Below are 27,053 nucleotides of genomic sequence, written 5' to 3' on the forward strand. Positions count from 1 at the left end.
CTCAACCAATGGTGAACACAACTCATTAAAAACTATGGGGAGAACGACTGGAAAGAGGGGTGATGGAAAACTTGCTGAAAGGTTTCTGGGCAAGTAGGTGGGGTCCTCAGTCCAGGGTTCCACTTGCCTTTGCAGCTTGCTGGGCTTAGTCGAGCAAAGCAAGCTAGCTGGCTTTCCCGATCCCTGCTAGCAAACCAGGTGACAACCGCTAAAAAGTGCCAGCTTTGGAGCCTGCCAGACAGTCGTCTCCTGAAGAAATGTAGTGTGGTGTAGAACCAACAGTGGCACACTGTTGAGGGGGATTGACCAAAAAGCGGGTAGTTTTTTAAAAATTCCTAATTATTGGGCTACTTGTCATGTAAAGATGAAAGTAATGGTGTAACGAAACTGCAAATACTACCGATAGATGAGTGAGAACATGGTAACTGAGCTGTGTAACTAAAAAAATAAATAGGAATTAAAAAAAAACTCTCTTTAGAAAATAGTATCAGTTGGCTCAACAATCTAAATCTTTTTGAAAATTCAGGCAGAATGTATCTCGAAACATAGGGACAGTTTTTCTTTTCTTTTTTTTTTTTTCCAGTCAGAAACTAATGACTAAACGTGGCTGGAGAGCCCGTTTTTTTTCTCAAATTTGCAGGCTAGACATCCGAAGATATCTCGTAGCCCCTCTGTCCGGACGGGCACTTTTAGCTGTGCTCTGGGTTGCAGCAAGACGCTTGCCATTATGAGGAAGGTAATCCATACTGTATGGAACTCCACCATAACTTAGAAGTGTGGCAGCTTGGGCTAGTTGGTATGGCATGACGATAGTTATAGCGCGAGAACAAAACGACGACACAGAGACAAGAAGGACACGAAGAAGTTAGCGCTCGTGTCTTTCGTGTCCTTCTTGTCTCTGTGTCGTCGTTTTGTTCTCGCGCTATAACTATCATCGTCCACCATAACCATCCTATCTCAGGCCGGTTCACGGACACAGAGTTGGTGCCGCCACGACCTGAGTTAAGCATATTGCTTGTCGTGGTCCGTGTGTTGCGCGATAAACTGCATCCAGCGTGAAAGGGATGTAGTCGTAAAGGGCCTGCTGTGGTAAAGTGAAGTGTGAAGTTTCATGAGAAAGAACACATGAGCGAGCTCCGCACGACTCCAGAGGTTTACGCCGTGTGCGCTGAGTAGATGCCTCGCGTGTTTCAGAAAAACGAGTTTGAACCCATTGGCAAGGCCATGAGCAACTGTGTCGAGCCTGCTGCACGAACGCAACACTTTATATTTGATAAAATCACTTTACACGTTGGGGAGATAAATTCGTGTGGTTTGTTTGTAGACACCTTGCGAAATAATAACCATTTTTCAAATACTTATTTTTGAAATTTTTATTTTAATAAATTGTTATTGTAAGTTTGTGTTATTTCTTGAATAATTAAAACAATAACTTTTCAGTTGTTGACTAAATAACGAAGTTTTAAAAATTATTTTGTACAACAGCTAGCGCCATTAGTAACGAGTGTGCGCTTACAACTTTATGTGAGCAAGAGCACGCTTGCGCCTCGTGGAGGCTCCAACTAAAATGGCGCTAGTTAATCGTGGCGTTGTTCGGAAGGCCGCAGGATGATCGTTTCTCCGTGTTCGGACACTGCATCGGCACCTAAATTACTAAGCCGCTCTTCATCATGGCCTCAAAAGAGTCGAAAACAGTCAGCAACCTTTCGCCGGAGTCCATGAAGGTTATTGCCGAATCAATCGGAATTTCGAATTTACCCGATGAAGCAGCCAAAGAGCTGGCCGACGAGATCACATACCGTCTCAAAGTTATAGCTCAGGTATGTCATCGATCCCGCGGTTCCGGGCCGCGTGGATGAACGGACCACATCCTCCTCGATCTGTGCTCGCTGCTTCTGCCGCCCGTGCTCGATAATATCCGCTCGAAGTACGTTTTGTCCGAGCCGTGCCTTGACAGCAATACTGCCCCGCTGAGCGCACTGCACGCGCATTCGCGCGCCAAGCGGCAGCGATTTGAAATCTAACGCCAGGGCATGCGCACTGAAAGAGCACGTAAATGAAACATTTCGCCCCACTGTCATCTGCATCCGCGTATTTTGTCGCGCGTGCGGCCGAGTTTCGGCTGCTTCGGGCGACGGTTTCTCGTCTAAGTCGCTCGAGTCTCTCGTTTCTTCGGGGTGATTTACTTTTTTTTTACTTCTTTTTTTAATACAGGATGCCAGCAAATTTATGGGACACGCAAAGCGAAGAAAACTGTCCACGTTTGATTTCGACAACGCGCTCAAGATGAAAAACGTCGAGGTAAGCGGCGAAATTTCGACTTCGTGTTTGCGCGGCGCGCGCTAGCTTGCCTGTTTGAACCTCTGTCGTAAGCTGTCGCATGCAATCGCGGGAGGTTTCGGCTGCCGTTGCTCCCGCTGTGGTGGCGGCGACCTTCCAGTGCGTCTCGCGATCAGCATTTTTTTTCCTTCTCGCTTTTCGTAAACAAACTCCACTCTCCTCGCACGGCGAAACTGTGCTGACCACAGCGCGGTTTCATTTTGACTCGAAATTGTGATATGCGTATCGCGCGGTAAAAATATGGCCCGGGAGCTTGTTGCAGTTTTATTTAGTACCACAATTTACGGTCTAAACTGATTGTGCGTGTAAGCGCTCTCACATTTCCGCACATTTTCTCCCTTCCTAGAGTGGATAGAAATGTGCTACAATTTTTGTGGAGTCCGGAAGTTTTTTTTTTTTTTTTTTCTTCCGTTATGCTGTATCGATGTCCATTTGCATGCAACAGAAATGGCAGTGGACATTTGTTGTAGCATGAAACTTAATGAGTAATTGGGCTGATAGCTGAACGAGTGCCTCTCAAATTCATAAGTCTCCCAAAATATTCTTGCAGCGTATGTACTGCAAATAGTGGCAGATTGGTAAATTGAAGTTAGTGCAAATTGGTAAAGCACATTTCTTAGGACTGGAAATGTCGCCTTTCCGGAACTATCAGTCGCAGAGTAATGGAACGGCCAAAAAACAAACTAGAAAATTGGTCTTGACGTATCTGCACAAGCCCCTTATGACTTGTTGAAATTTCAACAGTATTGCTTTGATCTAGTCAGATAAACAACCATTAGATTTCATTCTAAGGTAGGAAATACTTAAGTTCCAGAGTTTTGAGTGCTTTTTTTTTTAACTGGCAATGGCCTAAGCACGATGATGCTTTCAAATTTATGATAACAGCATACTGTGGTGTTTGAGACATCAAGTTAAAATAGAGAAACGGTGCTCTCTGGGATGTTTGCTGACACCCAGCCTTTCTTTAATAAGCCAGATTAACTCATGTTTAGACCTGAACAAAACATGCTTTGCAAGTGTAAGCTCATGCAGTATGGTTTTTTAGTATCACTACAACACAGTACTGGTGCTTACCTTCAAAATTTGCTACATGTGCCATGCACATTGCGTGAAACACATGTACAAGTCAGGAACACTTGGAAGCGTGTGTAATTTGTCTTAAAACACTGGACCTGGCATCATAAACATTATGATGAATGGCATATAAAATTAGCCACCCTTGTGAAACGGTGTGGCTATGTTATTTGTGTAAGAGAAAAATGACTGTTGTGTACATTACTGTGCACACTACTTTATACACTTCCTTTATGTGAAGGTATGGCAAACGTTTGTGAGGAGCCTCTTGCGCATGATTGGCTACAGAATATTGAAAGCAAATTTGTTTTATTGAAAACCTTTTTGACGTTAATGTGTACAAATGCCAGCAACGTGGATAAACAAAAGCACTGGAAGAAGTGCTTTGCGAAAGCAGAAATAGGCAACAACTAACTGCCTTTGTGTTGGAGGAAAATAATATTTTGTTAGACTCCGCAAACACAGCCTCAGTAATAATTTGCAGGATGAAACGAGTAGCTGTAATAGCTTATACTGGGCATACTTCAATTAACATTGCACAAATGAAAGAACAAAAAAATTTGAATGTATTGAAATTTTATGGCCACAATAATAATTGAGCACACTTAAAGATCTCACTTAGAACCATTTGCGTAATCTCTTTTTGTTATTGTTTGTGTGCCTGAAATAAAGTGTACTGAAGCCACAAAAAGCCATTATTTTTCGAAATGTGAACAAAGCTACGCAAGAGGTTGCATGTTATAAGCAACTAATAGGAATGTTTTCAAGTTGGCTCTTTCAACTTTGTGTATGGTAAGGCACTAATGTGAAGATTAATACTCTATAACTACTAACTACCTAGTTATAAAAATACAATATAATGTTGGCAGCTTTTTCAGTGGGTTACTCACAGATGCAAATAAAAAAGGGCTGTTATTTTTTTCTTAGTTTCAGTTGCCTGAAACAGCCTCTATACTAATAATAAAGCCTTTTTGCTTGTGTCACCTTTACACTCATGTATTTTCGTGGATATGTGCATTTTCTAGGTATGGAAGTGCATGAGAATGCAAGCTATAGAAAAGGCATTATTGAAGCACGTTGCCTTTGTTGTGTATGGCTGTGCGCTAATGCCTGCTGGTGTTTTGAGGGAACCGATAGGGCAAATAAGTCGTATAATGCATGCAAGGAAACAGAATTGCCAAAGGAGAGAATGCGTGTCAAGGACATGCGAGCAGAAATATCGAGGGTAGGCTATAATTGGCTCTTAGCCCATGCACAGATGTAATTGATGTGACAACACAATGACTTTGGGAAGTACCACTTTTTAACAAAGGCCTCCCAGTTCTTTTGCAAAGAAAAAAAAACTAATTCTTTTGTAAAGTAAGCGTTATTCTGAATTGGCCACAACTTCACTTTGCCACATTGTTTAGAATAGTGTGGTGTCTTATTGCAGTGATGGAGATTGCCTGCAATCTTAGTTTATTCCTCGTTTGTTTGCCCAGAGTTTCATTTCCAATTAACTCATAAAATTATAGTTTGAGCAGCGTGAAAACATGTGGGCACTGTAAGGAGACTTGAATGATATTGTCACGTTAAAGAGACAGGAGACGTTTTTAAGGCGTCCTCACAAAAGTCCGAAGAGCGGTCGGCTCAGCGCAGCCAAAAACAGAACAATGGCACGAGGGGGACTGCCACTTCGTCTGCCTCTTTTGCGCTGGCAGCTCAAGCGCGCGGCACTGCCCCTCCTCCCTGAAGAGCATCGCCTCGATGCTAAACGAAGCGTGTATCGTAAAAAAAAAAACATTGTCACAGTGTGTGGTACGGTTTTAACCGCACCACGTGCACAATCTCGGGTCGTAGCTGTCGGCGTCGGGGTGGTTGGCTTCCGTCCGGAAGGACTTCGTAATTGACGTCGCTCACTTGTCGTAGCACTTTGTACGGGCCAAAATACCGACTGAGAAGCTTCTCAGAGAGACCTTTGCAGCGCACAGGGGTCCAAACCAACACCTGGTCACCTGGTTTATAATCGACTTGTCTGTGGCAGCGGTTGTAGCGCTGTGCATCGACGCCTTGTTGTTTCTTGATGTTTACGCGGGCTAGTTGACGTGCTTCCTCGGCTCGTTGCACGAAACACTCAGCATCTTCGTCGAGATTCTCGATGTTGTCAATGTCGCATGGGAGCATTGCGTCCAACATCGTCTGAACGTCCCGACCGTATAGAAGACGAAACGGAGTGAATCGTGTGGTCTCTTGCGTAGCGGTATTATACGCGAATGTTACGTAAGGCAGTATTTCATCCCACGTCTTGTGCTGTACGTCTATGTACATAGACAGCATATCAGTCATCGTTTTGTTAAGCCGCTCGGTCAGTCCATTTGTCTGAGGGTGATACGCTGTTGTCTTGCGATGCGTGGAGTAACTTAACTGAAAAACTTGTTCAAGGAGCCTTGCTGTAAACGCTGTTCCTCGGTCTGTGATGACACAGGATGGAGCACCGTGGCGTAATACAATTCTCTCGATGAAAAACTGAGCAACTTCACAAGCCGTGCTTTTAGGAAGCGCCTTAGTTTCAGCATAGCGGGTTAGATAATCTGTAGCGACGATTATCCACTTGTTGCCGGAAGATGACAAGGGAAACGGACCCAGGAGGTCCATGCCGACTTGATCGAAGGGTGTTCTGGGTGGCTCGATAGGGTGAAGTAATCCCGCAGGCTTAACAGATGGGGATTTTCGGCGCTGGCATTCGCGGCAGGCTTGAACGTACTGTTTAACGCAAGCGGCAAGTTTCGGCCAGTAGTAAGACTTTCGTACCCTAGCGATGGTTCGGGTGATGCCCAGATGGCCCGATGGAGGCTCGTTGTGGCAGGCAAATAGAATTTCCTCACGCAGCTCTGCGGGGACGACCAACAGGTAAGTTTTGTTGCTGGCGGCTGCGTTCTTCTTGTACAACACGCCCTGTCGTAAGCAGAAGGATGACAATCCGCGAGTTATATGCTGGGGCAGTGATACGTTGCGGCCCTCTAGATGTTCAATGATAGGTCGCAATTGAGCATCTGCTCGCTGCCGTAAAGCCAAGTCTGTTACGCTTACGGAGCCAAGGAAAGGGCAGTCCTCTTCGAAGCTCTGAGCGGCAGGCTCAACTGGCGCGCGTGACAACGTGTCCGCATCTTCGTGTGCACGACCGGACTTGTACACGATAGTGACGTCGTACTCCTGCAGACGTAGGCTCCACCTTGCCAGTCGTCCGGAGGGGTCTCTGAGGTTCGCAAGCCAGCACAGCGAGTGATGATCCGTCACTACTCTGAATGGACGGCCGTAAAGGTAAGGTCGAAACTTAGCAATTGCCCACACGACAGCAAGGCACTCCTTCTCCGTGGTACTGTAGTTTGACTCCGGGCGTGTTAGGGTTCGGCTTGCGTAGGCGATGACCTTTTCAATTCCCTCCTGCCGTTGGACGAGTACCGCGCCCAGACCGACGTTACTGGCGTCGGTATGAATTTCTGTTTCGGCTTCCTCGTCGAAATGTCCAAGAACAGGTGGTGATGCCAGGCGAAGCCGAAGCTCTGTGAATGCTGATTCTTGTTCAGCACTCCAAACGAACGGCGTATCGTCTCTAGTGAGTCTAGTTAATGGTTCGGCAATTTTCGAAAAATTGCCTATAAAGCGCCGGTAGTACGCGCATAGACCAAGAAACCGCCGCACACTTTTCTTATCGGCAGGAGTCGGGAAGGCTGCGACAGCGGCGGTTTTCTCAGGGTCAGGACGGACGCCTTCTGCACTTACGACATGTCCAAGGAACTTTAGTTCTTCGTAACCGAAATGGCATTTTTGCGGCTTTAACGTAAGGTTAGCCGTCCGAATCGCCTCAAGTACTTGTCGTAGTCGCTTCAGATGTTCGGAGAAGCTGGTTGAAAACACGACCACATCATCCAAGTACACAAGGCAGCTTTGCCATTTTAAGTCAGTCAACACAGTGTCCATCATGCGTTGGAAGGTAGCTGGCGCAGAGCAGAGTCCGAACGGTAGCACCCGAAATTCGTAGAGGCCATCCGGCGTGACAAAGGCGGTTTTTTCGCGGTCGCGCTCATCAACCTCAATTTGCCAGTAGCCACTCTTTAAATCCAGGGAAGAAAAATACTTCGCTCGTCGTAGTCGGTCAAGCGAGTCATCAATACGCGGCAGCGGATAAACATCTTTTTTTGTGACGTTGTTGAGCTTTCTGTAATCTACACAGAAGCGAAGCGTACCGTCCTTCTTCTTAACCAGAACGACCGGTGAGGACCAGGGACTGTTCGAAGGCTGGATAACGCCGTCGTCGATCATTTCTTTCACTTGCTGCTTGATAGCTGCGCGTTCTGTCGGCGAGACGCGGTATGGCTGTTGGTGAATAGGTCTTGCGTCGTCGTAAGTGATTATCCTGTGCTGTGTAATTGGCGTCTGACTCACTTTAGACGACTGAGCAAAGCACGCCCTGAATTCAAACAATAGCTCTCGCAAGGCCCTCTGGTTCTCTTCTGGCAGTGCACTGTTCATGTCAACATCTATTACGGTTTGTCCATTGCGGCTACTGTCTTCACAGGCAAAACACTCAATGACGTCCTCCAAGGCTTCAGCGTAGGCGACCGCAGTGCCCCGGAAAAGGTGACGATGCTCATTGGTGAAATTTGTAATCATGACCTCGGCTGTACCGTTCCGAATGTCAATGATGCCTCGTGCCACAGAAATTCCAAGCGCCAGCAGCAGGGAGACGTTGCACTCTGCCACTGTTTCACCGTCACTGGTTCCTTCGGAAGTCACCTGAATTAGGATACTTGCACGAGGTGGTATTGTGACACTGTCGTCGGAAACACGGAGGGCGGTTGTACGGCGGTTGGAGTCCCTTGACGTAGCGTTGACTGTCGAAAAGGAAATGCAGCGTCGCCGTAGGTCGATTACGGCGCCATATTCCCGAAGAAAATCGAGGCCGAGAATTAATTCGCGGGAGCAGTCACGTAGCACGATGGAGCTGACCAAAAACGTGCAGCCTCGTATTTGTAGCCTGGACGTGCACAAACCAACCGGCGTTACAACATGTCCGCCAGCTGTACGTACATGCGATCCTGTCCAAGGCATTATCACTTTCTTCAAGGTACGTGCCAATTGTCCGCTAATAATCGAGTAGTCAGCACCAGTGTCTATTAAGGCAGTTAAATTGCGACCGTCGAGCAGCACAGGTATGTCCATTGAAAAGTCGCTCAGCTGGGATACAGGCGCCGGCGTAGTCGAATTTCCGTTGGTCCGATGTCGCGTCGATTGGAGGGCGAGGTCTTCATCACGTCGAGAATCAGCGGCCTCGCCTCGAAAGGTCGCTGGCGTTAGTTTTCCAGGCGAGGGCTCGGAGACCGTCCTTGCGGCCTTCGATTTCCGTTGCCTGAATAAGATGACGACCGCGGTGACGGTGAGCGCGACTGACGCCTGAGTGGGACGTTCTGCCGAGCGATAAAATCTTCAATTTCTGGTGGTCTCTGTCCAAACCGGGGGCGGGGTGAATTGGCAGGAAAACCCTGCAGCCCAAGTCGGCGGTACTGGCAGTCTCGGTAGAGGTGACCCGCTTCACCGCAGTGGTAGCAAAGCGGTCGTCGGTCGGGCATGCGCCATATGTCGGATTTACGCATGACGGGTCGAGTGTCTGCAAAATAAGGGACCACCTGTGCGGACTGCAGTGTGGCGTACGGGGTTGCGGCTGGTAGTGGGACTGGTGCAGGTGCGTTGTGTTCGAACGTGTCGGTATAAGTGGTGCGCTGGAAACCACTCACTGGGGATGGTGTCGTGGACGACGGAACGGTGCGTCTCAATACGTCTGCGTAGGTCACCCCTAGGGGTTCACTTGAAGTTGCGAACGCCTGAAGTGGTGCAGCAACCTGCGTTGGTGTCTCGCGGCGAGGTGTGCCGAGCGCATGCTGAACTTCGTCACGTATGATGGTGGCGATGCAATTCGTGGAAGGCTGCTGCTGCGCCTGGTTCAGCTGTTGCAGCTGTTGTAGCTCGTCGCGAACAACCGAACGTATCAGCTCGCGAAGCGCTCCCACGTCGGTCGGGAACGAGCCTAGCCCGGTGGTATAGGTAGCATTCACTTGCCGATCGTACTGGTTCCGCTGCTGCAGCGCCTTTTCCATGGCGACGGCTTCAGTGAGGAACTCCGCGACCGTTCTAGGCGGACTACGAATGAGTCCAGCGAAGAGCTGCTCTTTCACACCTCGCATCAAGTGTCGCAGCTTCTTGTCTTCCGGCATGGTTGGATCGGCGCGAGTGAACAGATGAACCATATCCTCCACGTATGTAGCCACACCTTCATTAGGCATCTGCATGCGGGACTGGAGGGCCCTTTCAGCGCGCTCTCGACGATCGAGACTCGAGTACGTTTCGCGGAGCCTGTGACAGAACTCATGCCACGACGTTAGGAGGCCCTTGCGGTTCTGGAACCATGTGCGAGCACCATCCAGAAGACTAAAGTACACATTCTTGAGCTTCGCTACTTCGTCCCACCCGTTGAAATCCGCTACGTACTCGTACTCAGCCAGCCAATCTTCCACATCTTCATAGAGGCCACCACGAAAGGGACTCGGAACACGTGGTTTTTGTAGCGTGTAATGAGTGGGTGCAGCTGCGGGTGCAGCGGTTGGAGCAGCGGCGGCTCCAGCGGTAGGGGAAGCGGTGACAGCAACAGTATTCTCCATACCAGTCGACGTACTTGTACTGTGAGGCACAAACTCGGGGGACAGTCCTCGAATCCTCCGACTGAAACGGTGTACCGGCGTAAGCTCTGGGTTTTGGGTCACGTTCCGGCTGCTAGAAGGAGTCTGTTGCATAGGGGAGGTTACCCAGCACCTCCACCATTAAAATGTCACGTTAAAGAGACAGGAGACGTTTTTAAGGCGTCCTCACAAAAGTCCGAAGAGCGGTCGGCTCAGCGCAGCCAAAAACAGAACAATGGCACGAGGGGGACTGCCACTTCGTCTGCCTCTTTTGCGCTGGCAGCTCAAGCGCGCGGCAATATCTATTTATTTATTGTAGTGGATTGGTAATTGTTCATAGTAGATTTTGGTGCACCTACATGTTACCTTTACGTTTATTCCACTCTTGTTTGACTTCCTAACAAGTTCAATAAATCTAGTGTTTGCTCACAATCGAATACCTTTACAGGGCTATAGTACTCTTTTTGTGAGAGCATTCAGTCTTTATTAGAAACCAGGGGTTGATGATACAGCTACTGATTGAGAAATAATGGTTAAGAAATGAAGCTTTACCCTTGTGAAGGAGGGAAAGGAAAGGTAGGAATGTTAACCAGTATAGTTTAATTTGCACAAGAGTAATTAAGCTATTTATTTTGTATTTTCTTAATCACTCCATGCAAGTGATGGCAACATATTGCAGCATAGGTGGGTTTTATTGCAGAGAAATTGAACACAAAAAAAAACAGCTTTTAAAAAGCATAACATTTGCTTGGCTATGCAAAAACAAAATTTGTGTTGAAAAGTTCATTTTGAGTGGCAGCCACAAAGTGTTTATATGTTATGGCTCCTGGATGTAAAACCGTGTATTGTTCCTTGCATTTTTGTATTATAGCTCTTCCATTTTGCCATCTAATGACTCATCAACATGTGTCCATTTCAGCCGCTCTACGGTTTCCATTGTCCAGACTATGTGCCTTTCCGATATGCCAGTGGTGGTGGCCGAGAGCTCTTCTTTGTTGAAGAGAAGGAGTTGGAGTTAAACGAAGTCATTAATTCTCAGTTGCCTAAACTCCCACTAGATGTTTCCATAAAAGGTAGGGGCAAGTACAATTTTCAGTATAGATAGATATGTTTGGAGAGATGCTTAGAGTAGTGCTATTACCCACTACATTTTCATTGCTTTATTAAGGGAGAGTCTTGTTAAAAAAGTTTTACGTCTCAGCTTGTTTGAATAATTCAATGGGTGAGACCAGAAAAGTGATTTGGTCGCATGTGATTTTCTCTGTAAGAATCGAGAGGAAAACTGTTTCAAACCACATTAGGGATGATGTGGAGTCAAGGTGGAAAGCCACGTTTCCTGCACCATTGTTTATGGTATTGCTAGAATGATTTTATGCTTCATTGCATGGTAATCTGTGTCATTTCTCATTCCAGCTCATTGGTTGAGTATAGAAGGAATCCAGCCCACAGTACCCGAGAACCCACCACCTGGTACGAGTGTTTTTTTCTCATTATTTGTTTCTTTCGCTTCAGTGACATGCACTGCTAGCAGAATGACTGTTAAGTTATATTGCCTCTTGCTTGTTGCCAGTTTCATAAGAGCACGAGAGTTCTAAATGGATAATTACACAGTTATATGTATGTATTCTTTCAATTGCATGAAGCTGTGAAATGGTACAATAGTTACCAAATAATAGAACAGTTACTTGTTACTGTTGGGTTGAAGAAGCATGACTGCACGATCCGGAACATGCACCCCAAAATATGTTACATCTGTGCTAGTTAGAGACGGAATTGCGGGTGAATTGAAGTAGTACACTTGGAAGAATTTAGGCATAGGCAGCTGATCTGGTACTGTATAAATGAGCTTGACATCCAAAGTACATTGCTCCTGCTGTGCAGTTTCCAAAGACCTACAACGTGTGGAGAGCATTGACCCCGTGACCAAGCTGAGTAAGGTCGTGGTTCCTGGCTCGAAGGTACCCGGCCTTCCAAGCAAGCAAGAGCGCACCAAACAAGTTGAGACTGTCCGTGTCAAGCAGCTTGCCACGCACGAGCTGTCTGTGGTAAGTGGCACCCCATAGATTGAAGGCCTGTATCAACGTTTTTTTTCTGTTTATTGGTGCTGTGGAAAGGCAAATACTCACCTACATGTGCTTTCTGTCTTGGTTCATTTCTTTTTCCCAGTAACGTGCTAGCACATAGGCAAGTATGAGAAAGCCACCTTTCATAGAATTTTCCGTGTAGGTAGATAGGCATTTGCTGTCGTAGAATTTTCACACGGCAACGAAACCACCATGTGCATACCTCACATGGAAGCTCAGATTCCAGCAATGGCAATGCCAAAAATTCCTTTTTTTTTTTGCTTGAACGTGTTGATGTGTGGAAGAAAAAAAGACGTTGGGAGGAATGAAAGGGTCAATGCATATAATTTTCTTCGCTGAAATTGATATCTTGTGATTACATTGTGCGTTAACCAAAAACACATGCTGTATTTGCAAGGCGTCTTGAGGTATATTGATTCTGCTTTTTGGACTACTAATTGTTTTCAGGGCCCTCTTCTGTAGTTCTTTGTAGTTTATAAGTATGCCATGTAAGTCATGCCCAATGATTCACAACTAAGATGGTTATATGGCAAAATGCATAGTTAAAGAATTTGAGTACTTCTCCAGGAAAACATTGCCTCGCTCTAATTAGGTTGTAAGAAGTGCATGTGACCTTGTATTGGCATGTTAAGTTGTGAGAAGGGTGTCTCAGACAAACAAAAACAACAAAGTTTCTGGCTCACTTACAGTGACTAAGTGACTGCATTGTCACTTGTTCTGTTGTGACAGTGTTGCTATGGCGACTTTAGGTTCGGAAGATATGCTGTAGATGTAGAGCAGCAAGCATTCCAGATGTAACATGTCTTCCAGTAACAGATGGAGATGGATACAATCTACAGGCAATGCACTCCAGTTTGCAACTTCCCACTAGTGCAAAGCTAAAATTAAAGGTTGTGTATGGAACTGCAGGCTATTCACTTTATTTAGCAATTTCTTGCTGCTGATGATATGGCTCTTTTCGATGTTTGTGGTAGTTTATGTGCCCGATATATAATGGCAAATGAACGATTCATACAAAACTAAAGAAAGGGTGTCGGAAAGCGTTTTGCAGGCTTTGGTCATAGCAGATGATAATTCCTAATAATTATTGTTTAGATAATCCTTGTTACTGCATCACATACAAGTGCAGTTGCATAATACACTGTTATACTTTTTGTTTTCCAGGAGCAGCAACTTTACTATAAGGAAATTACAGAAGCCTGTGTTGGATCTGACGACTCGAGGAGAGCGGTGAGTGTCAGACAGGTGCAGATGCTTTTTTTTGTGTGTTTGTGTGTGCTTGTGTATCTATTCTCTCACATGCTTGCTAGGAACACTTCTAAAGTTTCAGTCATTGACAGTATACCACAAATTTGAAATAGGCACACAAAGTACTTATCAAAAAGAGTCTTTCCCATTTTATTTAAATGTAAAGGTTACATGCTAGCATAGAAGAGTGGACCATCATTGTAACATGAAATTTAAAAATTAACCAATAAGGCAGCATTTATCAGTAGGGTTTGTTGAAACATGAGCAGCGACTCTTTTTTTTCTCATTTCGAGGGACACATTGTCAAGCTGGTGACAGCGTAGCATTTAATGTTGTGGGTGAGTAAGTTATTTGGTGCAGCATTTTGTGACAAAACGTGCACGTGGATAATCATCCCACGACGGGACCGACAGGTCTAGCGTGCCGGCCCAGTCATGATCGCGCTGAACGGCCACGATTTGGTCTTCGAAAATAGGACTTCGCGAGTGTGCCCCACTCTTCCTTGCTGGACATCTGGCCTAACGACCCGCACTCCCAGAGCATGCAAGCCAAAGTAGCAATTTCACCACAAGCTGTGCAAAAACTATTCATGTAATTTTCTATTGATGGTCAGCAACTACCTATGGTCAGTAGCTTTTAAAATGGCTCATCTACTAAAGATTCATACCCAAGTACTAACCTTGATAATGCATGCTTTTTCCATACAATCTTTCAGAATGAAGTCAAAGATGTACTCCTTAGAGCACATTTAAAAATTGAAGTCTTGAATGCACTAAGTTGTCCCATTTTCTCATATATGTATGCATAATGTGTTATAGTATATGTACCAACTCATGTGACCAATTTATGCTCCCATATGGAACACCGGTGTCTGCGCTGCTATTGCTCTTTTTGTCTCCCTCTTTTGTTTATTTGCTTTGCAATGATATGTATATGTAATCTAACCCATTTCCAAACCTTTGTATTGTTGTATTTATTTTGTATACGCTTTCTCCTAGTTCTCCGCAATATCATGCTGTTCTTGTATTTATTCTTCTTATTCTTTTTAACAATGCAGTTGCTTTTTGTGAAGAATGTACAGTGTGGTGCTAGAGACCTAGTCAGGTGACTCATAATGTTACCTTTAGTCTATAGCACCGCAACAATCACAAATTTCCAAACAAATAAATAAATAAATAGAAAAAAAGGATGGGCAGATTTGGGTGATCTGAGTATGATCGCCTGCAGCCTGCTTAGCATGGAGCTTGGAGTGAAGTGACAGGATGACCCTTCTCTCCAAGAATTTTGTCTCATTGCGCGTGCTTGGAGCATTCCTGTGTCTGGAAGGAAAGTCACCCAAACAGAGCTCTGTGTGCAGTTCGGTGCTACAAATCGTGCACTCGATAAAAGTGGCAAATGTCATGCATTGGGCGGGGGGGGCAGCACATGTACTGCTCATAATAATGCACACTCTTTTGGCACCGCATGTTAGATGGCGCTACGTACAGAAAGTCATGCAAATAGTCTATGTTTTGCTGCTTTACATGCAGCTTTCAGGAGGTTAGTGAAACAAGATAATCTCTAATGATCTGGAATGCAAACCACTGAATGATGCCAGTGTCTGTCTCTATATTTCTCTGTAGCAGATTTTGTCATTTTGCTTGAGTACTTGGTCTGATAAAATAACAGTTGATGTAGTTACGTAGCAGACGAAATTAGAATTCAAAAACACCCAAGCTTTAATTTTTTGGTCTATGTTAAAGGTGTACCCGCACAAAAAACTTGTCACTCTCCTCTGTCTTCAATATAGCTTTTAACTTATATTTACATGCCGGCTCAAACAAGCGTTGCTGTATTATGTCACATGTTTTTCTGCCTCATTTGCATTACTGTTCTTATGACTTGAAATATTTTTGCATCAAATCAAACATTCTTGGATAATGTTGTTTTGCAGGAAGCGCTGCAAAGCTTGGCTTCAGATCCAGGTCTCCACCAGATGCTGCCACGGTTATGCACTTTCATCTCGGAAGGGGTAAGCAGAGTTTACGCGCTTGGTCATTTACGCTCGTCTATACTTATGAAATGATTTCATGCACATTATTGACTTTTTTTCTTTTTTTGTGCTGAACGCAGAAGTTTGGTACTTCAAAAGATTTGGGGGGGGGGGGGGAGCATTTTTTGATTTCCAAGTACCAGAGAGCGCAATTTGCTGTGTCATGCATGTTTTTATTATTAAGGTTGAGCATACACCTGCAAAAAGACAATATGATTTCATTCAAGATAATTAGTACAATGCTTCGGGCTTGCAAGAAACTGACAGCAAAATTTTGTCTTTGCTCGCCATTTTCTTTAATATGCGCCCTTCGTGCCAAGCAGTCCTCAAAGCAGTAAGCTTTAATCAGATCTGACGTGTAACTTTTCTTTGCAATGGGACTACATGCGTGCTGAGTGTCCTATCATATCACCTGTGTTGTTATTACTGTTAACAAGACAGGCTGCAGCTGGCCTGTCTTTTTGTCTCTGGCATTGTTAGGAAAGACCTAGCATCACTCTTTCTGTGCGTTGCATATGAAGACATCCCGCTTTTCGGTTGAACCACACATGCTGTAACAAGCGGGCTCGTGTGTACATTATTGGCACCAGGATTGGAAGGACAAAAGCCTCTGAGATGTAGCAACAAGGGGCACCCATACAAAAACTTTTCATGCCCTTTCCACGGGGGCAAAGGTGCATGCACCACCGCGCCACATAAGAGATAGATTGCCGTCTAAACGGCGCAACTGCCTCTAATTTGTAGTTTTGCATTTTGCTGCTGCATTTGTTTACACCTCTCTCACTGACCGGAACTTCTATTTTTCCAGTTGCATTTAGCAAGATACTACTGTATACTATAATTGAAAAAAATTTCATTACTGCTTGCTTGCATTTTTGTAAGTTGTAGGGTAGGCAGGTCTGGGTTATATAATACATGATTCCAGTTCTTGTTACTGTTTCTGTGGTTTATTCATGACACTTACCCTGCATTTCCAGGTGAAGGTGAATGTCGTGCAGAACAATCTGGCATTCCTCATTTACCTTATTCGAATGGTCAAGGCACTGCTTGACAACCAGACTTTGTACCTCGAGAAATATGTAAGTGACCAGAGCTTCACGTTACTGAGAAAAATGAGTCAAGTTGTAAATTCCTGCTTCCTCAGTTCAAGTGCCAGCATGAATTATTTGAATTTTTAGTTGCCCTTGTGCTAATTAATGGACACAACATAGCCAGTAGCCACGCATGCCATCAAAACATTCACCACATTTTTTGATAACGGACTTTCTCTCATGGCTGCATAGAAGGAGAAAATAATGTCTGTCCTTTTGTTGACGAGACATTCTACTCAACAGCAATTGCATATTTCTTCTTGCAGCTGCATGAGCTCATACCCTCGGTGGCAACATGTATTGTGAGTAGGCAACTGTGCACCAGGCCTGATGTGGACAACCATTGGGCGCTGCGAGACTTTGCGTCCCGTCTGATGGCCCAAATCTGCAAGTGAGTTTCCTGTCTTACTGTTTGAGTGTTTCATCCTACACCAAAGGTAGGCACGTGAACGATGCAACTGACTTTTCGCTTGCTCGCGTATAATGTGAAAGAAACAATCCCAGCTCTTGCCTGTCTCCATGGCTTTGCTCTGCAAACCAGAGGCAGGAAAGAGCTTGCGGGTGCATCATGAAACTGGAGCTGAGGAAAGCTGGGCCACTGCATGGTCATGTTGAGGTAAACTTGATCTTCAGTTTCCATTTCACCCGACGCATGGTTTTCCACAACAGGTAGAACAATATTGTGTCGCAACTGCTTTCGCACATTGCTGCAAATACGATTAATGCATCAGTTTCATTAAGCGACCAAAGTTGCACAAGCATAACTGGAGAAAATGTACAGAGAGTGGTCAGCAAAGGCGCCTGAACAGGTGTGCATCATTTGAAATCTTTCGGGAACAAGACACACATAGCCATGTTTGCAAAGTACAGGATCATTTGTTGGGCAGACTTTTACACAGAGGAAAGGACAAATGAAATGACTCTGTGATGGCTCGCTGCATGATGTAAGGCTCCCTGCTGGTTTATAAGCGTAAACCTATCAAAACAGGAGGCCAAACCTAGCTAATGCTCTACCCTTATGCTCCATTAACAACATGATGCCAAGGCAGCATGCGTATAAAATTGAAATTGCTGCTTTAATGTCCCTTTAATACGCCCTTCCCTGTTCTTGCCGTTATGCAACCGTAGCCAGCCACGCAGCTTCTGAACATTGCAGTACGCCGTATGTCTTTGTCTTCTGACTCTTTCCGTGTACTTTTTTTCAATGCTGTTGTTGCACTTGCTGTAACACACACTTTTTGTGTGCCCACAGGAACTTCAACACAAGCACCAACAATGTGCAGACCCGCGTGACACGCATGTTCAGCCGGGCGCTGCAGAACGACAAGATGCCGCTTGCGTCTCACTATGGGGCTGTCTCGGGGTTGGCTGAGCTTGGGCCTGAGGTGGTGCGGTCCTTCGTGCTTCCACGAGTGCGGGCCTTGGGTGAAAAACTGCGCCAGGCTCTTGAGGAGCCCGGTGTCTCACCCGTGGACAAGAAGGCAGCCGAGCACATCAAGCAGCTTCTTCTGGTACGCCACGCCACCAGGCCTTTCTAAACACACATATGTACGCTGTTTCACCATATGCTAGGCAGCACTACAGAGGCTAAAGAGGCTTTTCTGACTGCTAGCATTTATATCTGTAAAATAATTTTATACATGTGAATGTGAGGTATAGGTGCCACTCAACTCGTAGCCATGACAGCGAGTGTTCTACAGTCGCCTCCATGGCTATGAGTAGTATTGGCTAACACCCCCATGATTGGGAACACAAAATTGCTCAATAAAGTAGATGATTGCCACTGTGGCTTAATCGGTAGAGTATTGAACAAATTATTTGAAGATTGTCGGTTTGGTTCCTTCCTTATTGGTGGCAAGTTTATTTTTCATCCTAGTTCCTTCCCAGAAATGTCATAATTACTGTACTACAGCTAAAAACTATAAATAATGCACTCTGGGCATACCTTGTCTTCATTACCTGATGGTTTAATTTGATTGTGTCTAACTAAAAGAATGAGCCCTGGATTTATTAATGTATTTACTCGATTCTACCGCGCCCTCGATTGTAACACGCATCCGGTTTCCACGACGAAAAAAAAGTAAGACATCGATTGCAACGCGCACCCATTTTTCTCGTTGGCCCGCAAGATCACACTACTCGGAAAAACGACTCCTTTCGGGAGCGTCTTCCGTTTAAATATGAGGTACGGGGGAAGCTTGTGCCCATCTGACATGCAACAGAGCATTGCCGTCACTCTAGTTTTACCGTGGCCCGATGTAAGCACGCGAACTTGCTTCGCCCCCCTCTTCTCGACGGTGGTGGTGCCAGGCATGTCGAAGTAAAGAGGCGTCTGATTGGCATTACCGATTTGCCCTAGCAGGTAGCCGTTGTGCCGCAAGTTAAGGACAAACCTCTGAATACTGTGAAGCTTTTCATCGTACTCCTCTGGAAACTTTTCGCATATGCCCATTCGCCTTCGAAAGGGAGAGCCTTTCGTCTTCTTAAAGTTAGTTAGCCAGCAACTGCTCGCTTTAAACTGGCTCCGCATTAGCCCTTTTTCTATGGCTAACTGCATAGCCTGCACTTGGAGCAGTTCTGTCGTCACGGGCCGATGTGCCGCTCGCTGCTCAAGCACATAGTCACCGAGCAGCTCTTCAATTTGCGAAAACCGACCCTGCTGTGGTCAACTGAAGCCTTTGCGTGAAGCTTTGCTGTCGACAATCTTCTGCTTTTGGCTGTCGACAATCTTCTGCTTTTGTTTCCTCCAGTCCCGCACGCACATTTCGGGAACTCAGAACGACCGTGATGCGGCCCAATTTCCGTCCTTTTCTGCACACGTGATGACTTTTCTTTTAAAAGCGGCATCGTGGTGCACTCGTCGAATTTTTGGAGTCGGACCTTCCATGCCATAGATGCTAATGCATTACAAGATGACGAACTCCTCAGCACACGTACGAAGTGCCGCGCATGGGAAACACATATACATAAATGGCAGAAGCGCCATACCGACGCACGTATGGGTGGCCATTTTGAAAATGCTGATGGCAATAGAATAACCGTATTCGCTTTTTTTTTTCGTACTCGATTCTAACGTGCATGCGATTTATGAACTCGCCTACACGGAAAAAAGGTGCGTGTTAGATTCGACTAATTACGGTACTATTATTTTTTTGTCCAGGAGGTACAGGTGCGCGATTTAAGGGGGGACGTGGCAAGTAAAACTAATTTTTTTATTAATGTACTGTTTGTGATGAAATTTGGTGTGTGTATGTGGATGATTGTGAGGATTCCAAATATGAAAACCGTTTTCAAATACCTTTTGTACTTTTTGAGTTACAAGCATAATTATACTAATTAATGCTCTTCACACTTAAAGAGATAATTATTGCTAAATGAAATTATTTTTTCATATTATTATGTTCCCAAAGCATCAACTTGTGCAAAGAAGCTATTAGTTGATTTTTCTAGATCTTGTAACCATAAATAAAATTTCCAAAACATGGATGTTGTTTTGCGCACACATCGCAGTAATTATAAAATGTGTTCTAAAAATTTTAAATGATGAGTAAAAAGAGAGATAAAGCTTTATTGCACTGCTAAAGGCCTCCTGAGCCTAGTGCAAAAAACGGAACGACTCTATCAGTCTTTGTTAGAAAATGACAGATGTTCTAGCGAAGGCACATAGGCGAAAATCAAGAGTTGAGAAAACTGACTTTGAAAGTTCACTCTTGTTTGGAAGTTCACAACATGCCTAAAACACTCAGAATCCTCCTGGGCAGTAATCCTGAGATGCTGTGGCCTTGGCCTCAGTAGAGCGCAACCCAGTTTTGCGCTTCTTTGTCGTGGAACAATGCGCCTTTTGAGCCCTCTTTACCCTTTTGGCATCCTTTTCGGCTGCTCGCCGCAAAGAGCAGTCTCCTGGATTGAAGCCCAGTTGAGCAGTGATCTCTTGCAGCGCACTCTTGCAGCCACCATTGAAACGGCAGACTGCATCTGCAACTGCACTTTCCACACTTCGAAGGGACGCAAACTGGCTCTTGGACTGGAGTGACCAAATGAGGCTGTTCATACTCTCCACAGCGTTCTGGGTTTTTCCCTGCGCACACCTTTCAAGGAGCTCTTTGTTCGAGAGGCGCTTGTAGATTGGCAGCAGTGCCACTTGCACGTGAGGGGGCAGTTTATGTTTGTGAGGCGGCAGCGGCTCTCCCTTGGCCAATGCCTGATTGTGCGGGCACCAGGAGTCAGTCCCACTTGGGCACAGGTCGTGGTGTGGATCCTGGTCTGTGGATGTTACATGGTAATAAGTGGCCATGATGGCCCTCTCCATGCCAGGAACATCATTGGGGTGGCTCTTAATGGCCCAGCCATAATAATTCGTCAACTTCTTTATCAGGCCCTGCGTCAGCCGGCCTTTGCCACCCATGCTCAGTCCTCGGCCTTTGGATTTGTGCTCATCAAGAAGGTTGCGCAAGGAAGTGCCCATTCTTTTTTTCACATGGTTCACACACTCCTGTTTCTTAATCACCATGTAGCCATACACCTTGTCTTGCGTGAGGGCAAGGTACGTACGGCTGTCACCGTCGCAGAGCACATTGATGTATCGAAGCTTGTACTTGGTAAACGATCTTTCAAACATGATCCTAGCTGCTTCTACTTCCATTTGGCCTGCATTAGCATCGGTGTTCTTTTGGCACTGTGGCTTGTGTTTCTCAAGCCACTCCTCATAGTTGTCGTCACCTGGCTTGGGGCCAACAGCACAGCCTTGGCAGTAGTTGGACAGGACACAGTGGTCCAAGACCAAGCCTGTGTACAGCTCGATTACACAGCCCACGCCAATATGACTTCTGTGCCCCCTCGTCATCCACGTGCCGTCGTAAATGACGTCAATGTTGCCTGGCACTCCTCCTAGGTCCTTGTAAATGTCATGCACCTTCTGTGCACTTTCTGCTTCAATGCGGGTGGCAGCTGATGTGGTGGCAGGGTGGCTGTACTTCCTTTGCAGTCTCTGGTAGGACTTGTGGTGCAGTGCTCGATGCGAAATGTCCATCGCAGAAAAAATGTCATTTATGGCAGATTGTTTTCTGCCAACTGACTGCACAGCCCTCAAAGCACGCACGTTTACCTCAAAGGGGTTCGTTTTTTGTTGCCCGGAGCACCTCGGGGACGACCACGCACTGTTCACTATGCCACAATTGTCACAAAAAAGTCCCATCCTCGCCGCGAGTCCAAGGCAGTGCGTAGTCTCGAGGCGTATCGACCCTTCGTCGCACTTGTTGCACTTTACTGACGAAAGCAGACCGTTCAGCATCTTCTTATTTACAATGAAGAATGTGGAGTCCTTACCGCCGTCATTTTCGTCGCAGCCTTCGTTCAGAAGCTCGAGCTTCCGCTTTGAAGCGGACTTCGATGCTACGGCATCCAAAACATCCCGCCTTGTCTGCGCCCGCTGCGCGATTTCTTCACTGCTCGGAATCTGGGCCGAAACTCGCGATAGAATGTTCGACGCGCGCACGCCCGGAGTTGCAACGGCTGCCGACGCGGTGCCACCGCAATCGGGTTCGCGAGAGCGTCCATCACGGTCGACGGCATCCGGCGGTCTGACATACGACGATGTGGCACCTTCCACACTCTCGGCCTCACAACAATCAGCGAAGGGTCTGAGTAGAGGCTCCGTGACGCTTGAAGAGCATGCTCCGTCCGGAACTGCGACTGGGACGGCAGCCGCAGTCGTCTGCCCTTTGTTCCAAGCTTTCCGACGCTTGCCGTACTTGTGGACGCTCCGGAACTTTTTTTGCGACAACATAGCACCGCAGTATGAGCAAGCACTCAGAAGAGACCACCGATGTAAACAAAGCTTGGTAAAAAAAAAAGCGGCGGCCGCAGATGCGCTCGCGCTTCCAAGGTTGCCAAGGTGCGCGGCGCAGCTTTGACCAGTAAGAGGTCGCGCCTGCTACCACGTGACCCGCGCAGCCAATTGCCGTTCTTCGTTTTTGTTTTTTTACTTGCTCCTCGCGCTTTTATTTTCACTCGGCGAAATACGAGACCGCGACCATCGGGAAGCCGGCTTTCTCCTCTTTCCAAAGCTACCAAAATGGCGGCCCACAGTCAACAACTTAGCGCGTTTGTGCGGCGTGAACAACACCGTTTCAGGGGCTTTTTTTTCGCACTTTTCGGCGACTAGCCTCGGCAAAAACACTATTTGCGGGATTTGTAGCGCACGTTTCGCTGTAATATTTTAGAACAAGGAAGTTGAAGGTCTGAAGATTACGAAAAAAAAAATAAATCAGAAAATCGCATATTTTGACCAAAATCGGCACTTTACTTGCCGCGCCCCCCCTTAAGTCGATGTAGAGATACAGATTTTGTCGCAAAATGTGGTACTATACGCAGTGTTTAGAGAGGGATATTGAGAGTTGAACCTGACAAGAAGTCAATGAACAGAAAGTGTGATACGTGATGTTGAGTGGTATTGAGGGTTTAACTGATGAAAGGTCATTGAACTGGGGCCTTTGAATTTACATTACATAGAAATGTTGCTCTCTGCTGTGTTTGGGCACAAGCAGTACCTCACTGGCTTTTGAAGCAACCTGACCTTCTCCAGGCATTCCTAGTGAAGAAAGCATGGAGGTTTGGAACAACGTGACCTTCTCTGCACTTTCCTTGTGAAGAAAGCATCAGTTGAGGTCTATCAATTAGTGCAAAGATAAATTGCCATTGCTTGTCAAGCACCTAGAAGTGGCACGCAATTCTGTAATGTTATATATTATAAAGTCTTATTTCTCACTTGCATTCTTTTGTTACACTAGATATAATGCTCATTTGCTAAAAGAAAAGGGAGCTTATTTTTGTTTCCTTCTGTCGATCAGAGGGTGCTGGCACCAGCGTTGAAAGCGACGCGAACACCACCTGACAATGCGGACGAGTACCGTGCAGAATACGGCTACCTGGGCCACCTTCTACATGCGCAAGTCGTTAGAGCTCGTATGCAGCCCACCACCACAGCTTCAGTAGCACGAACCACTCTTACAGTTACGCAGGTGTGTATGACCTCACGAGTTATTTGCATTGCATGTCTTTTGTACTAACGCTTTCTGTGAACATAACATCACAAAATGCGCAAGTGGTTTGAGACTAAGACACAATATGACTTGATGTTACAAGTAAAGATCACACCTTGTGACAGGCAATACAGTAGCCTCATATTAAACGAAATCTGAAAAGACAAGTAAAATATGTCCCGTTTAATTGGAGTTCCGTTAACTGAGAGATGACCTGGGGTGGAGAATGCAAGAATGAAGTTAACCTTGTCAAAAGCACTTGTTCCATGTAAGCAGCAGTTTCGTCTAACAGAGTTACAAAGAGTCTACTGTATCTGTTTCGACTAGAATCGTCATAAGTCGAGCATGAAAACTTTTAATTCCTGCGAGATTAATAAAACGCTCGCTCTATGGCTTTTTAACTCCATGAAAATTGCCAACAATATTGTTATATTTCTGTCTCGATTATACCTCATCCTCCACATGAAGTGTTCAAGCACAACGCGTGGTAACCGGAGCATTCGTTTGCATTTCTCTGTATATGCATGCAGCGTAATCATTGGTTTTTGTAATGCTATTAAATGCAAGAACATAAAAATACTGGTAACAATTTTTAGAAAAAGCTTACTGGTATATTGTCATAAAGAAGCACTGACACAAAAATTTTGCATTGTTTTTTTTTTTTTGCAATAGGTAGCTTATGAGCCACTCATCACAGCTGGAAACCTCATTTTAAGCGAGTAGGAGATGGATTTTATTTAAAGATGTTCTTAGAGCACGCAGTCTCAGTTGCAGTATCAAAGAGCATCGAACTAGGTAGGAGCAGTTCCAGGGACAAGGTACACAGCTGGCCACATGACCATGCAAAACTGTGAAGTTCGCGCTGCACTGACAGCTAGCACAACCAGCACATGGGAAGCCGCAGGCACAGATGAGTATATCAATTGTAGCGCAAGGCCAAGGCGCGTGCCAGCAACCAGCCAACACAGACTCATGATGTGGGTTTGTTTACATTGCCCTTGCATTGATGTCGGCATCGCGAGGGGCTTCACGTTCCACTCAGTCGTGCGGCATGCAACGAAAATTGATTTTGAATATGTTCTAGGCCATATCTGTCCTTGATATCTCACAGATATTGTGTATGTCTCCGCATAAATCTATCTTGTTCATTATTTCTCCTTAGAAATTTTGTGTCTGTGCCCCTTGAAGGCTTGTTGACAAGTGGTAAAAGAATAGTGCGAGAAGTTACGAGGATTTTACGTCATTATGCTTGCAGAATTGTGTAAGGTCATAAGTTTCATCGTAGCTTTCTTTCAAGTGACCTTGCTTGGAATTGATATGTGCCATTTTTTTTCCTTTTTTCAGCCTTCTCGCCTTCTTCAAGCTGCGCCACGTGCATCTTCACTAGTTCCCACTCCTCGGGTTCCCACGGCATCGCTGTCGGGAGCGCCGCAGAAGTACGTCATTGTCACGTCCAACCCTCCGCGTTTGGCCGCACCGGCAAGCCCACTCGCCAATGCCGCTACGGGTGTTGTCAACAACAGCAATAGTAGCACCAGCACCGTTGCCTCGACGCCAACACTGGTGAAGATTGTGACAGCAGCACCAACACCCCAAGGCAACACACTCCAAACCAAGACCGTCACTTCCACAGCCTCGCTGACCAAAGTGGTTGTGGTCACCATGGCTCAGCCATCTAGTGTTGCCGTCAAGGGGATATTCTCAACGGCAACGTCATCTGCTGCACAGTTGCACCACCCAGTGACTACGGTGGCTGCCACAACATCGGACTCTGCAGCCACTGCAACCATTCAGGTGGCAGAAGTCAAGGAAGAACCTGAGGAGATAATGGACCCATCATGAGACATGGAAAAAGTGTGTGCAGTGGATTACAATGCGCTTTGCGAGCTAGTGTCCTCCAGGGACGTGTTGTGGCAGACCGTTTTTTTTTTTTTTGCCTCTCATTCTCGAAACATTGTGTACATAAGAGCTTGAGCATGATGCCACTTCTGTCGACCACGCCCTGTTGGTGATTCAATTTAATTTCTCACTGTCATCTTCCCCTCTCTGCTGCTTCCTTATTTTTGTAACAACGCTGGGATTGACATGTACAATGAGCTCTTCATTTCAAAGACAATGTGAGGATGTGCACACATGTGTGCAGGCCATCTCGGTTACAAAAGGATGAGGTGTAAAAGGGCAGTGTGCATCAGAAGCAGTGTTATGCATGTATATAAAGCTTCATGGAAAGCATGTAGGAAAAGCTTAGTGCTTCTTTCGTATACTTCTTATTTTATTGTACTTCTTTTTGTTGACAAATGTTCTTCTTTTGAATTTGTAGTTTGGTTTGCGAAGCTAGAATTGTACAAAATAGGGGTGCTTTTGGTGGGCTAAGATTGCGTCTTGTAAATCGCAGAGCTAGAGAAAAAAAATGAGATGGCGGTAGGGTTGGCAAGGAAAGCGGCAAGAAGTTGATTTTTCATTGCAATATGAAGTGTTCTGCTTGTGCAAACTGCACATTTCCTAATATCTGAGAGAATGTTCGAATGCCAGGAAGTTACCGTTGAGTTCCCTTTACCTTTTCATCGTACTATCTAGATAAAAGAACGGGCTGTAGTGCTTCAGCCAACTTTTTGTTCGTATCGCTTGTATGTTTGTTGTGAACTGTCTTGTCGGCCAGAGCATCTTTGTTTGTAACTTCTCAGATAGGTTAATTGTGTTCTGATGACTGGAATGGAGAGCTGGAAAATGCCATTTTGAATCATTGCTATGGCTGGTTGTCATTGCCATCTGATAAGTGCAGTCACTGCAGCGGTCGGTGTTCATGTCCACAGGACTCAATTGCCAAAGAGCCAGCAGCACTTGTCATTGACTCGGCTGCTTCGAATGTTTTCATGTTAAAGACGCAGGTGTTCATTTTTCGCCTTATGCCCTTACCTGCATATCATCTTGTGTAAATTTTGTTTGTGGAAATTATTTTTGGGGCCTTTCTTTTTATCACTGCATAAAGTATGGACGCTACTGTTTTCATCAAAACAGCGTGGAACTTATAAATGTTTGTATCTTGCCACTGTAAAAAAAAAAACTGTTGCCATCAGACGTCGAACATCACTTGGCGCACCAATTTATAAATATGTTTGATAATGATGCCTGTGTGCCATGTTATTGAGTTTACGAGTCGTGTTCTGACCTAACTTTCACAATACACGCGGGAACTGCACAAAGCTGAACAAAGCTTCCTGCAGTCTTCCTTTTCATCACAGCTAACGAAATGTGTGCCAAGTAAGTTTCTATTTGTACCTGCATCATCTAAATTACCCAATTGCGGCATGGTGACATTCAACCAGGCAGGAAAGAGTTGTCCTTATGTTCTTTTTTTCCACCATGCTTTGTCAGTGAATACTACTGTATAAAACTACGCTTTCACATGAGAGAAACTGTTCTCTTGCAA

The 27,053-nt window shown here is 45.6% G+C and overlaps 1 protein-coding gene across 1 annotated transcript; it reads left to right on the forward strand.

Moving 5' to 3' along the window:
• The first annotated feature begins 1,545 nt into the window (after positions 1–1,545).
• LOC119188211 (transcription initiation factor TFIID subunit 6) lies at positions 1,546–27,039 on the forward strand. Its single transcript, XM_037436145.2, has 12 exons — positions 1,546–1,820; positions 2,215–2,301; positions 11,047–11,200; positions 11,541–11,597; positions 12,009–12,172; positions 13,376–13,441; positions 15,394–15,471; positions 16,470–16,571; positions 16,850–16,974; positions 17,836–18,094; positions 23,432–23,602; positions 24,968–27,039. The coding sequence occupies exons 1-12, from the start codon at positions 1,671–1,673 to the stop codon at positions 25,463–25,465; spliced, it is 1,911 nt and encodes a 636-aa protein (XP_037292042.1). The 5' UTR covers positions 1,546–1,670; the 3' UTR covers positions 25,466–27,039.
• The last annotated feature ends 14 nt before the right edge of the window (positions 27,040–27,053 follow it).

Source organism: Rhipicephalus microplus, chromosome 1, assembly GCF_043290135.1.
Source record: "Rhipicephalus microplus isolate Deutch F79 chromosome 1, USDA_Rmic, whole genome shotgun sequence".
Classification (NCBI taxonomy): domain Eukaryota; kingdom Metazoa; phylum Arthropoda; class Arachnida; order Ixodida; family Ixodidae; genus Rhipicephalus; species Rhipicephalus microplus.